Source organism: Pleurodeles waltl, chromosome 6 (assembly GCF_031143425.1).
Source record: "Pleurodeles waltl isolate 20211129_DDA chromosome 6, aPleWal1.hap1.20221129, whole genome shotgun sequence".
Taxonomy (NCBI): domain Eukaryota; kingdom Metazoa; phylum Chordata; class Amphibia; order Caudata; family Salamandridae; genus Pleurodeles; species Pleurodeles waltl.
Genome location: NC_090445.1, coordinates 976874010 through 976887577, shown reverse-complemented (window position 1 = coordinate 976887577; position 13568 = coordinate 976874010). Strand labels below are relative to the sequence as shown.

Here is a 13568-nt window from a genome sequence, read left to right as displayed (position 1 = left end):
GCTGGATTAACTATTTATGCATTGATCTATGAAACACGAAAGGTGTGTATTTGCGGCTCTTTGTATCGCACTCCACACGTTAACACGAATGTCACCAGTAATTGCTTTATAATTTCCTTCGTACTGTGAATCGAAAACTACACCTCGCATCTAAATCGGCGGCGGCCATATTAAGGTCAGGCAAAAAATCTGGTTCGCATGGTATCATTTCCAAAACAGTTGGCGGCCTGATCCTAACATGGCCACCAATGTGACTCTGTCTCATTCACATTTATGGAAACTACGGTAATGGGGTAGAGGGTAAAGGGAACACTTCCTGTTACACATGTGTTGTTGGATGGAGTTTTCAATTCCATTGGTAATACATAACGCGAGCTTCACCGGATCGTCCGAACTCGATAAGTGGCAATACCGTCCCTCTACACCATGAAACCGGTATGTGAAAGGAGAATTTAACAATTAAAAAGAGGGGTGTCCGATTTACGTGACGGAATAGGCGCAAGCGTTGTATTATGAACCGCAGAGAAACATACACAGTCCAGTAGTGATATTTAGATGAGAGTCTGGGGGAACAGAAGAGAGGTAACTGAACTGCTTAGAGGTGTGAAGAGCGAGTGAGTTGGTAGCGCAACATGGGAGCGCAGAAGAGAGAATTCGCGAATAGGGGAGCATCGTGGATAAAGGGAGGTGATTCTTAGGAACGGAGTGAGACGGCAAGCTAAGAACCCCAGTAGAGGGAGGGGTAGTAAAATCTTTGAACAAGCATTGACAATGCCAGTAGCTCTGACTTTAAATGACTGTTGTATGGTAGCGTGAATCATTACAAGTAGACAGCATTGTAATGGCTACATACTTGTGAGGAAGCATATTGGTAGAGTTTAAAAGGTCAGGAAGCTGACAGATGCACCGTCAAGCCAACTCTAAAATACCAATGTAGGTTAATGACTGACCTCCTCCCTTCTTTGCCACTGCCAGAGAAAAACAACATAAATTGTCTAGTTATTTTAGAAACTTTAATAGCATTACAGTGTCTTGGGTATGCCCCTGGAAGTTCAAGCTGAAGCAGCTGGATAAATAAATAAAATGTTCACATCTGTGTGAAGGGCAAATACCTTTTTTTTGGAAGTAAACAACGTTTGCCAAATCAAAACACGTGCTACCAACATTTGGGTGTAGCCAAATCGTATCTCCTGGTGATTATTACATAATTGTCTGATTCCACAGGAGTGTGGAATTCCTATAGCCCGACACCCAGGACATATTGTTTGGGATCAAGGGCAACAAATTTTCATGTTTATTTTCTCCCTGGGGCAAGTAGGCCCAACTCCCTGCAGCACAAACCTTTTGGTTGTCAGTTTACAGTACCCCACTATGGATCAGGGAAGGGCATTGTCTGCAGTTAATGTAATATTTGTGTCCGTATGTCAATGCTGTTCAAACTCTGTATCTATGGTTCATTATTGCAAAGTCTTTATTATTAGAGTGAGCACTCTAAATAAATATTGTAAGCTCAGATTGCACTACTGACAGTGGTTCCAGTATAAAAATGTACCCACACATTTCTTTAAAGCATCATTCAGTAAAATGTGTTGATGCTTGTTAGTATTTTTTTAAAAAAATCATACTGGAAAAATCAGTGTAACCAGTTACAACAAGGTTATGGGAACATGAAGATAAACAAGAATTGACAAAGCCAATAGGTCTGACGTTGATGGTCAGCATTTTGGTTTTGTCAATGTGTGTCTTCTTTTGACATGGTTTTTATAAAACTTTATTGTTGTGCGAGCTACTGGACCCTCACCATCACAACAAACATTGGCAAATACCAAAAAGTTTTTTGGTCTCAAAAAGCACTCTTGCCACTGTAGTTCAGGACACTGAACTAAAAACTACCTGATGAGCCAATATGCTTCTTGTGAAAGAGTAGAATGCTGTCACCATTGTGAAGCCAACCAATAAACAGAGAGAGTGAGAGCAAGATTTTTTAACGCAAACTAAAAGGTCTTGGATAACCGATTAGAGGCCTATTTCTTAAAGAAAATCACAAAAATGTACACATGCTATATGTCCTTGCATTAGTGCAGTTTTATGGCTTTCGTGAATTCACAATAATTTACAGAAGTGGGCGAGAAAATATTTGTAAACTGTATTTTAGCTCGAGCAAATATGCATGTGTAGATTTGTTCATGCAAAAGTTTATTGAACGTTTACAAGTTCACTTTCCCTCCAACCACTTTTTCCTTACCCTGGAGGAAGTTTTACTTCTGCCCTTGTCCAGAGTAAATATCCAATCTTTCTCAAGATTAGAGAAAAGCTGGGGAAAACTCCTAAAACATGCAATTTAGTAGGTTTACACAGACTAAAAAGGGAATTCCAGACCTAGAACTATTGCTTATCCCTATCTCCAGCCCCACGATGTAGATCTGCTGAAAGGTGCCAAAATAAGTAAATTGCTAGTATTCTAGCCCTACTAGAGTATGAGTGCTGGCTTAATCAGATAGTCTGTTATCAGAGCTCCTATATAATGAGATTGCAGCCACATGTTGCTGCACTACATGGCACTAAAGGGACCAGTCAATATTTTTACATGACAAGTAGATTTATGAAGCAACCTGTCCCACAACAAGTAGATATTTTATAAAATTCCACACCCCTGGTTTACAGTTACGCTGTCATGCCAGACCATAAAAATGAGGAAGGATCTGGTACGCAGTCTATTTGGGGGGCTGGGGTGGGGATTGTATAGAGTTTAGGTCAAGTCAATCTGTCCCTTGGGGCAGAGGAAAGGTTGTTCTGGCCCTCACACAGCTGCAAGACAGACCTTATGAAAGTCACGAGTGACACTTTTAGCCAGCCCTGCTTTCTATGTCAAAAGCATGTTGCATTCCATGACTTCTTGACTGGTTTTAAACATGAAAAGAGTGGGTTGAAAAATCCTAGCAAAAAAAAGAGCTATCGGCTAAAACCCGAGGGCTGTGTATTGTCTGAACAACACTGACACCCACTGAATGCATGACGGAGACTTTATTATTGGGTATTATAGACTGCCAGCTGACGCTTAAAGAAACATCTAGTTTCATTGTGAACTGTGATTAAAGCATCTCTTTCAGTAGGCAGGTTTCAATAACTCAGTTTTCCTACTTTTGCTTGTTTCTCTAAAGAGCATAGGTCCATGTCCAAGGTCCATGTAATTATCGGTGCACTATTAAAGTATTGGCTGTGGTGACAATCTTATTTTCCCATTTGATTTGCATGAAATATACACCACTCAGTCCTTGGTTATAATCAGGGCCACTCAACTTGTGCAACATTGTTGACTAAATTATGCAGCACGAAAAAGCTCATTTTTGGGCCAAAAGTGGTATGTTCTTGTGATGTATTGTTTTGCCATATTGTTACATATGTTAACTCTCTCCGGGTAAAGTTTTCACCTCGTTAGTATCAGTTTAAAATCCAATTACAGCAATAAGCAATGGAAAGGGATAAGTCCCTCTTTGCAAAGGGACTTCTACTGCATATCAAGATGTCCCACTGCTTTTTAAACACCTTTCAAAAAGTTTGATTTAGAAACAATATTTGTATTTAAATTTGCAAATTTTTCATTAGATTATGGTTTATTTGGCAGATGGAGCTTCTTCATAATTATAGGGAAAACACTGTAGCTACAGACTTGCACATTTCAAGTGGCTGTGCTTATAATACATCTCATAGATTGACTTTATGACAGGTGATTCAGCTGCTGTCCAGGCTTTAGGTCAGAACCAGGAAGGAGCATGGTGGAAGATACAAACCTAAAGTAATGACACTAGCACCTTGGTTAACAACAGTGTGAGAAGAGACTCAAGGGTGAAATCTGTCTGTTCTTCTGGATCCATTTAATTTCCGTTCATTCATGAGGAGATGAAACAAGAGGTCACCATTAAGCTCACAAAAGTAAGAAAGATTCTAGTAAATTGTCCCCCGCACTTAGTAATCATGTAACATTTTACATCTATTATAATGTGGTACTAGGGATAAAAACCTGGATCATCCTTATGTAAGCCTTTTGACTTGGCCATTGTTTTATCCCCTTGGCACTGATGAGATGGCTTAGCTCTTCTCATCTTGTACGTGTACTACTTGTGCAGTATGTCTTTTTGACCCAGTGGCCTGGCAGGCTGGTCCTGAAAGATGTGCATGCACATCCTTCTCCCAATAACAGTTCAATAAAATACTTTCCTGTGCTTTCTTGTAGATTGTCCTGATACTCCATCAGTATCTGATACATCATCATCAAAACATGGCATTTGTTCAACTTGGCAACTAATCTGTCTTTCTGGGGCATGGCCATTAATTGCTTAACAATGCCACTGGCTTGAGTCCAAAGGACTGTGATTTTGTGATGTTGGAAACCCACGTAGTTAACAAACTAATTTTCGTCCTTGCCACTTAAAGATAATCTACTGAGTTATTCAGCAATGCTTAGCATGCTTTATACCAAGAAAAGTACGTTTAAGGATAAAATGACCACCTAGAGAGGAATGTGTGATACAAGCACTACTTCATCCGTAACCATCAGTAAATGCTGATCTGATGCAGGAGGACCAAAGGAGTCAGGAGCCAGTTCTGCTCAGACCTCATCAAGCAAGTGGTCATTCGTAGATTTTCTGAAGCAGTGACCTTACCTGGGCTGTGACAGACCAGGCAGTTCCAAAGCATCTTTTGGACTAACTGGTCCAAGAAAGAACAAACACATTCTGGTGCAACATTCTTTTAGAGGCAGCTTTGCCTTTCTGTCTTTCATGTGCCAATCAGATCTGCTCTTGTAAGACCCACGTTAAGGAAAATACTGATGATATTGAGAACTGAGGCAAAGGTACTGCCTAAAGATACAGCAATACAGAATTATTGACCCCGTAGAAGCCTCAGACTGACTACCTTCCTCTGTGATCATGAGAACACCATGTGGAAAATTAAGCCTATTTATTTTATGAAACTTGGTTTTAATGCATGAACGAAAATACAAACAAAAGAAATCATAAGAGGTTAAAAAACTATAGGTTCCCTCGATCATCATTTCAGGTTCATTCATCATTTGTGGTGCATGAAATAGTGAGTACATGTATATTTGAGAGGTTTGTAGAAGAATATTGAATGGGACAGTTTTGCGCTGTCAAATATTGTTGGAATTAATATATATATTTAAAAGAAAAAAACAGGTGTCAGGAATGGTGCCCGACACTATATTCTCAGAACACCATTTCCCCCCCCCAAAAAATAATATCCGGAGTCTGAGAAATCAAATTAAATTCCATGAAAATCACAATTCTTCACACAATAGGCTCAGATTTGAAGATTCAATAATTTCTTTATTATTTACACAATTTCAGTCACAGCCCTAAGGTAACTATACCAGGCACCCTCCCCATGCACTGCTAATTATCTCACATATTACATCAGTAATTGCATCTTCCTTAACATCATTGATAATATCATTGGAACATTTGCAGTAAAATTATTGATCTGAAAACTGTGCGTGGTGGGGGCTCGAGTTATAGTTACCTTACGGCACAAGTTATAGTTTCTTGAGATAATTATAACTGCTGAATTTCTGTGGTTTTGTGCGTGTAAATTGTGATCCTACTATAACGTCCCTGTAAGTATATATCTATATAAATAAATATATATAGGTATGTGTATATATATATGTATATATATGTGTATATATATATATATATATATATATATATATATTTCCTATTGGAAGTCACCAGTAGGTGCTTACAGTTAGGACCATGTTTCCATAGGAAAAAAAAGGTTTTTTGACACGCCTATATCTTTGGCACCGTTTGACGAATCTCATGAAATTTTCCAAAGAAAGTGTCCTGGTGATTCTTGTTGTGCATGGGATGGTTTGGGGTAAACAATCAAGCGGGAGCAATGAAAAACAGGGCTCAAAAAATGTTGCGTTACCCATTTTAATTCCAATACGACCAGTCTACAGCCTGAACCACTTTGCGGAATTACACAAAACTTGGCAGAAAGCTAGCTGCAGGTACACAGATTGTGACTTTTCTTATTTGCTGTAAATCTGTTCAGTAGTTTAGGAGATATTTAAGGGCAAGTAAATTTGTATATCTCTGGCCGCGATTAATCAAAAATTTAGTGAATTTTTGCAAATATGCATACGAAAAGAAGCATTGCAATTGGCTGACCGCAACCTGACTAGAAAGTTGCAACCACCATTTTATTTCACAGGACACGGTCCCCAGGGTAAAAATTGAATTTGAAAGTGGCATAAGGGGCCAGGGTAAGGGTACTCTGACCCCAGGTGTGTGATATAGGTGTGTTTAGGGGCAAATTCTAAGTTTAATATAATTTTGTATCACAGCGCACGATATTCGCGAAGATTTGTGAGTTTTTACCAATTTAGGTGATATATTTGCGATTATGAAAAAAATGTGAAAGAAAGACCACACTCATTCATACACGCACTCATAGGCTTATGTGCACACTCACACACTCATGCACCCACTCATAAACGCACACATCACTCACACTCACAAACCCACTCACACTCACAAACCCACTCACACATCCACTGACAGAGACAGGCCCTGTGGCCAACCTGGCTGTTCTTATGGAGGATATCTGAACATTATAAATAGGCTGTTCCTTTGGAGGATTTCTGAACAGTACTAATAAAACTTGGACCTTGATACAAACACAAGTTTGGTTGATAATTTACGAAGAAGACTGGATATACGTACAACGTCTAACTCTGTTTTTATACCACGAGTGCTACGACTTTTGTTTGTATGCTTTTGTGTTTCTCTGGAAACATTGGAGGATTGAGGGAGATCCTCCTGTCAGAAGCACCGTGCCATGAACTAAATGTGTGATTTATTCTATGGACTTTCTGTGAGCGCCCATATCCTATGAGTATCTTCCTCGTTGTCCCTGTGGCCAACCTGAACTGTGCTCTGCCAAAGGCCCTGTGTGGCGCGGGGTTGGGTGGTTATAAGGGCTTGGCTGCAAGGCCAGGCCCTTGCGACCAACCCCGCCGCACATGGTCGAAGGCTGTGCTTGGCGGGGGTTGGAATAACGTATAGTAATTAAAATGACTTTACGTAAAAAAAAAACATAGAAATTCACTGAAAAAAAACAAAGGTTACAGGGATATTAAGTTAGAGTTCTTTCAAGTAACTATTACTTGTGCCCTAAGGTAACTAACTCACGCCCTCATCATGCGCAGCTAATTACTCCACATATTATGTCATTGATGAGATCTTATATGGCATCTTTGATATCACTGCAACATTTGCAAGAACATTATTGATTAAAAAAACTGCATGGCAAGGGTGCGAGTTATAGTTACCTTAGGGTGCGAGTTATAGTAACATTAGGGCTCAAGTTATAGCTACTTGAAAAAACTCTAACTGCTGAGGTTCTATGGTTTTGTACGAGTACATTCAGAAACTAACTATAACATACCTGTAACCTTTGTTTTTTAGTGAAAATATATATATTTATAAAATATATAGCCAGTGGGAGTTCTCTGGACTGCTCCTACATTACTACTTTAAAGTGAGCTGGAAAACTATCAAGAAAAACTGTCAGCTGTATTGTACATACTATATAATTGCTGGCTAGATAAAAAAAAAAACATTAAACAGTTACAGTGAGCGCCCCTATTAATTTGCAAGGCACCTTTTTATGTGGAACGTAAGTGTAGGACCTCTTGTATACTTTTAAGTATACTTCTTCTGTAGGCTTAAAGCCATTTCATTTGTTCATATCTGTGTCATTTAAAAATCCTTGCTTGCTAGTGGTCAGTCGTGCCTCTCTGTCCCTCTTTTTTCTCTTTGGGAGCAGTGACCAACTACTGTATAATTACGCTTTGTCGTGTTCTTTGAGGGACTATGTTTTTTTCTCTTTCTTTTTTCTGCTGGTGTTCGGTGAAGCTTCCCTTTTGATTTGCATAGCATTCTTGCTCTCAGGTTAGCTTGGTTGTAAAGAAGGCTGTAAATCCGGCTACCTTGGTGACATTTGTTCTTTGTGGGCTCTCTGCACCATCTCTCGCTGATTCATGTTTTTTGTTAACAGTAAATACATGGCAGAGCTGATGCCAAGACTCCGCCCACGTCCTCCGCTATCGGCATAGTTTTTGGTCAAATACACACGCTTGCACTTTTTTTTTCTATTTACAGTAAATACACGGGGTGAGCTGATGCTAAGACTCAGCCCACGCCCTCGGCATGCAGCATAATAAGGCTTATCAGTGCTTCAAATAAGGCTCGGGAAGAGCATACAGTGATGACATTGCTGCTGTGCTTCCTGCACCGCTGCTTGTTTTTCGAGAAGACAGAGTCTGACGTGTGTGCAGTGGAATGCTTAAATTTCACAGTTTCACTACTGTAACCCACCAGTAATTGCATATCACTTGGGTGGCCATCTTGGAAGGGTAGACATACCAATTCAGAGAGAGTCCCTAACAAAAAGAAGGCGCTATAGGCACTGTAAGCATTTTTTAAAATTTTTTTTTTTTTATAAATGCCTTTTTTTTCTCCGAAACCAGGTAAAATGATAAACAAGTTAAAAATAAATCGCATTTTATGTGAACTAACGAACATCTCCACCTGTTCTAACCTCATCCTGGCTACTTAAAAAAAAAAAAAAAAAAAACCTCTGCTTGCTTAAGTGTAATGTTATTCTACCAGTGGCTTTAATGAATTAATTTACACAACCATAATGCTCCAGATAAGAAAACATAAGGAGCTTAGTTTTGACAAACAAGCACAGCCTGTACCAACTGTCCTCTTTAAACGGGGTTGCTGTAATTTGCTACGGTAGCCTCTCAGTCTCAGTGAAACGACTGGTTTACAAATTTGTGTCTTCACGTCATTACGCAGCGACTGTGCACAGGTTTTCTTGGAGGACCGGAAAGCTGCTTTTGGCTTTTCTACACGTGTGCAGGTCTCCAGCAATTACCGAGACGAAAGCTAAACTGTCATCATTCCCTCGGCGCTGCACTTTGTAGTTTGACCCCTTCGCTGCCAGGCCTTTTCCCCCTCCTGTGCCGAGCCTTTTTTTGGCTATTTGGGGCAGCTCGCGCTTAGGCCCTCATAACTTTTTGTTCACATAAGCTACCCACGACAAATTTGCGTCCTTTTTTTTCCCAACATCCTAGGGATTCCAGAGGTACCCAGACTTTGTGGGTTCCCCAGAAGGAGGCCAAGAAATGAGCCAAAATACAGTGAACATTTCGTTTTTTTCAAAAGAATGGGAAAAAGGGGCTGCAGAAGAAGGCTTGTGGTTTTCCCCCTGAAAATGGCATCAACAAAGGGTTTGTGGTGCTAAAATCACCAGCTTCCCAGATTTCAGGAACAGGCAGACTTGAATCAGAAAACCCAAATTTTCAACACAATTTTGCCATTTTACTGGGACATACCCCATTTTTACTATTTTTTGTGCTTTCAGCCTCCTTCCAGTCAGTGACAGAAATGGGCATGAAATCAATGCTGGATACCAGAAACCGAAACATTTCTGAAACGTAGACAATATTCTGAATTCAGCAAGGGGTAATTTCTGTAGATCCTACAAGGGTTTCCTACAGAAAATAACAACTGAAAAAAAAAAAAATTGAAATTGAGGTGAAAAAATCTGCAATTTTTCTCTACGTTTTACTCTAACTTTTTCCTGCAATGTCAGATTGTTTAAAGCAATATGCCGTTACGTCTGCTGGACTCTTCTGGTTGCGGGGATATATAGGGCTTGTAGGTTCATCAAGAACTCTAGGTACCCAGAGCCAATAAATGACCTGCACCCTGCCTTGGGTTTTCATTCTATACCGGGTATACAGCAATTCATTTGTTGAAATACAAAGAGTCAAAAATAGCTATCAAGAAAACCTTTCTATTTCCAAAATGGGCACAAGCTAAGGTGTTGAGGAGCAGTGGTTATTTGCACATCTCTGAATTCCGGGGTGCCCATACTAGCATGTGAATTACAGGGCATTTCTCAAATAGACGTCTTTTTTACACACTCTCTTATATTTGGAAGGAAAAAATGTAGAGAAAGACAAGGGGCAATAACACTTGTTTTGCTATTCTATGTTCCCCCAAGTCTCCTGATAAAAATTATACCTCACTTGGGTGGGTAGGCCTAGTGCCCGCGACAGGAAATGCCCCAAAACACAACGTGGACACATCCCATTTTTTGACAGAAAACAGAGGTGTTTATTGCAAAGTGCCTACCTGTAGATTTTGGCCTCCAGCTCAGCCAGCACATAGGGAAACCTACCAAACCTGTGCATTTTTAAAAAACGAGAGACCTAGGGGAATCCAAGATGGGGTGACTTGTGGGGCTCTGACCCGGTTCTGTTACCCAGAATCCTTTGCAAACCTCAAAATTTGGCTAAAAAAACACATTTTCCTCACATTTCGGTGACAGAAAGTTCTGGAATCTGAGAGGAGCCACAAATTTCCTTCCACCCAGCATTCCCCCAAGTCTCCCGATAAAAATGGTACCTCACTTGTGTGGATAGGCCTAGCGCCCACAAAAGGAAATGGCCCAAAACACAACGTGGACACATCCCAATTTATTTTACAGAAAACAGAGGTGTTTTTTGCAAAGTGCCTACCTGTGGATTTTGGCCTCTAGCTCAGCCGGCCCCAGGGGGGGCAGAAATTGCCTAAAATAAAATAAAAACTCCCGGGTGTCTAGTGGTTTCTGCCTCCCTTGGGGGCAGATTGGCCTCATAAAAATAGGTCAATCTGCCTCCAAGGGGGGCAGAAATGGCCTAAATATAATTTGCCCCCACACCTAAAAAAAAAACAAAAAAAAACTTTTTTTATCCCTGGTGCCTAGTGGGCGTTTTGACAGCCGGATTGCTTTCAATCCGGCTGCCAAAACGCAGAGAGAGACTTTAAATTCCTTCCCTTTGAAGCCTCTCTCGGCTTCCCCCACTTGATCGGAAGAGAAATACAAAGCATTTCTCTTCCGATCCAGCGCGATGGGGGAGGCTCTGTGACAGTCAGCGCGCGCTCGCGCGCTGATGTCACGGGGGTGGGGAGGGGTCAGGGGTGGAAGGGGAAGGGCTTCCCCTTCCATCCGTGACTTTGGGGGCTGGGTGGGGGGGAACCCCACAAAGGGAGCGCTAGCGCTCCCTCTGGGCTGTGTGCCCAGGACGTTATGGTTACGTCCTGGGCACAGCAGCACTGTGCCGCAGGACGTAACCATTACGTCCGCGGCACAGAAGGGGTTAAGTGCTATGGGCACTGCCCACTGATGTGGTCCGGTGGGGCAAAGGCTCCTGTTCTTGCGTTCACATACCTTGTACTTTGGAGGGATCTTTGTCTCTTTGTGAGACTTTGTCGTTGTGGTGTGTGAGCTTGTTTTTTTTTTAACAGTATAAAATAGTTTGCAGATGAAGTGAATGCAATGAGGGAGGGGTAGATGGAACATTAATAAAAAGCAGCGAAAAGGGCACAGCCCCTCTTCCCTGAGAGGTAAAGGAACAATGTAAACGTCCTTTCCACAGACCGACACAGCCCACTCCCATTCCATCCTGGGCCTCTCTATGATGACTGAGATCTCATGCTGCCCATGTTTCTTTCTGTTGGTTAATTGTACAGGACGCTGTGCCACCCAATTAACCAGTCTGCTAGAAACATTTTAGGATGTTATGCATCACATGGTGCCAATCGCCAACGATGCATCTAGCCCCAGTATCCTCCTCTCTACCCACATAAGGCGCAAGTTCTAGACCCCAGTTCACAATGGCAAGGTCAAAACTTTTAAGTAGCAGAATGCAAACATAATTTAAGCAGTAAGTCCAGAATGGGTGAGCATCTTACACCTGTCCTTGTAAAGTCGAAGAGTTCCTGGGAAGGTTTACTGTGGCTTAGGGCAATATTAAGTATGTCTTTAACTGGAACGTACGGTTTTAACATTCTTAAGCTGGGGAGGACAGTGTTAATATGTGAACTCAGATAAACATATTATTCAGTCTGTGATTACTGCCAGTAACTACATGTGTACATACCAGAAGGGGGCATCCAGAGAAGTTGGGTGTGATGGACACATCACGTGCTGCCTTCTGACTGAGTGAATATTGTCCAGGAGACTGGCAGACATTTTGCTATCATCTCCCTTCTCAGAAACCGAGGACCCGACCGTAAAATAATTTTAGCTAAATAATACCAAAAAAATGACAAAATCTCGAATACAAAAAACATTATAAAATAACCTGGCAAACATTACCCAAATGGAGCAGAACTATGCTAGAAAACATAATAAAAAGATGCAACCTTGCTGAAAGAAGATAAAATAGGACGGCACTAGAATAATTACAAAATAAAAATAATATACGACTGCATACAACTAACACATAGGATTACAGTGGACAAGTATGTTCTGCAAATGGTGTGCCATTAACATGGAAATAACTTCATGAAAAAAACACATATATGGTGTTTTACCGTCAACATGTTGGCTGAGATGTGTCAATGTCACTCATACAGTGGTGTAAAAATGCTAGGTCATTTATCACTAACCATGTAAATGTACCCAACTGCATGTAGTTAATGTTACCCGTGTAACCATCTGAATGCCATGTACATTGTGATGTGTAATGTTACTATTCCACCTTGGATGGTGAAAGTGGTATTCTATTGGAATTAGCTTGGCAGATTTAAATTAGGATGCTAAACGGCAACATACTCATTTTTTGCTGCAGATAAAAGAAGAAGGTAAATGGAAGTATTTTAGTTATATACAGGGATGCTGGAATTATATGACGGGGAAATACGAAATAATAAGGGAGGGTTGACTAATTTATGTGGCAAAGTCTAGTTATCAATTTACAATGCCAATAACTCTAACTGAAGCAAATGCGAGACATATTGCATTGCAAATGCAATTCTGTTCTGTCATGACCAACTCAGCGTTCAATAATTCTGAGGTCAGTACTTACTCATTCAGTATTAATAAGGTATTTTACTGACAGCACTTAAATATGGCAGAATTGCAGTACAAAGTGGTACATAAAATGTGTTATGTATTGTGTGCCAAACCACAACAACTTCCTGAAGAAAATAGTCATAGTATACCTTACCTGTGTCAGTTGTAATTAACATTATTTGTATGATTGTATGACAAATTGCAGTCCCTTCTCTGGAGAAAGTATTTTATTTCATTGAATCATTTGTATACCTATAACCCTGACATGGATGTAAAGTGCTCTAATTTCCTTATGTCACTAGGTGCCCTTTTTGAAGTGCATAGTTGAACGAGTGTTGTATGTAGAAAGTCCTAGGTGTAGATGTTGATTGAGGTGCTTTTACTTTTAGTGACATGCTCCAAACATTATTCAGTGTGCATCACAACCGGTATGCGTGCAGTGTTGCAGAGTTAGAGAATAGATGCAGTCCTGCATATCTACATACTACGTTGTATAGTTCATCTTCTGTATCTTTGTTATGCTTGGTTCATCAGGATCATCTAGAGCCTTTGGATTTCCTGGTTTTCTGTAGTTTGGGCTAGTGTAGATACCGCCGTTGGCGCTGCGTCTTTGGTGTTAACTAGTC

The 13568-nt window shown here is 40.6% G+C and overlaps 1 protein-coding gene across 1 annotated transcript in view; it reads left to right on the top strand.

Annotated features, from left to right (window-relative positions):
* Positions 1–308: 308 nt before the first annotated feature.
* NOC3L (NOC3 like DNA replication regulator) overlaps positions 309–13568 on the top strand; it is a 433719-nt gene continuing 420459 nt past the window's right edge. Inside the window, exon 1 of the mRNA XM_069239851.1 lies at positions 309–435. Within this exon, the coding sequence (XP_069095952.1) occupies positions 427–435 (9 nt within the window). The 5' untranslated portion in view covers positions 309–426. The remainder of the gene's footprint in view (positions 436–13568) is intronic.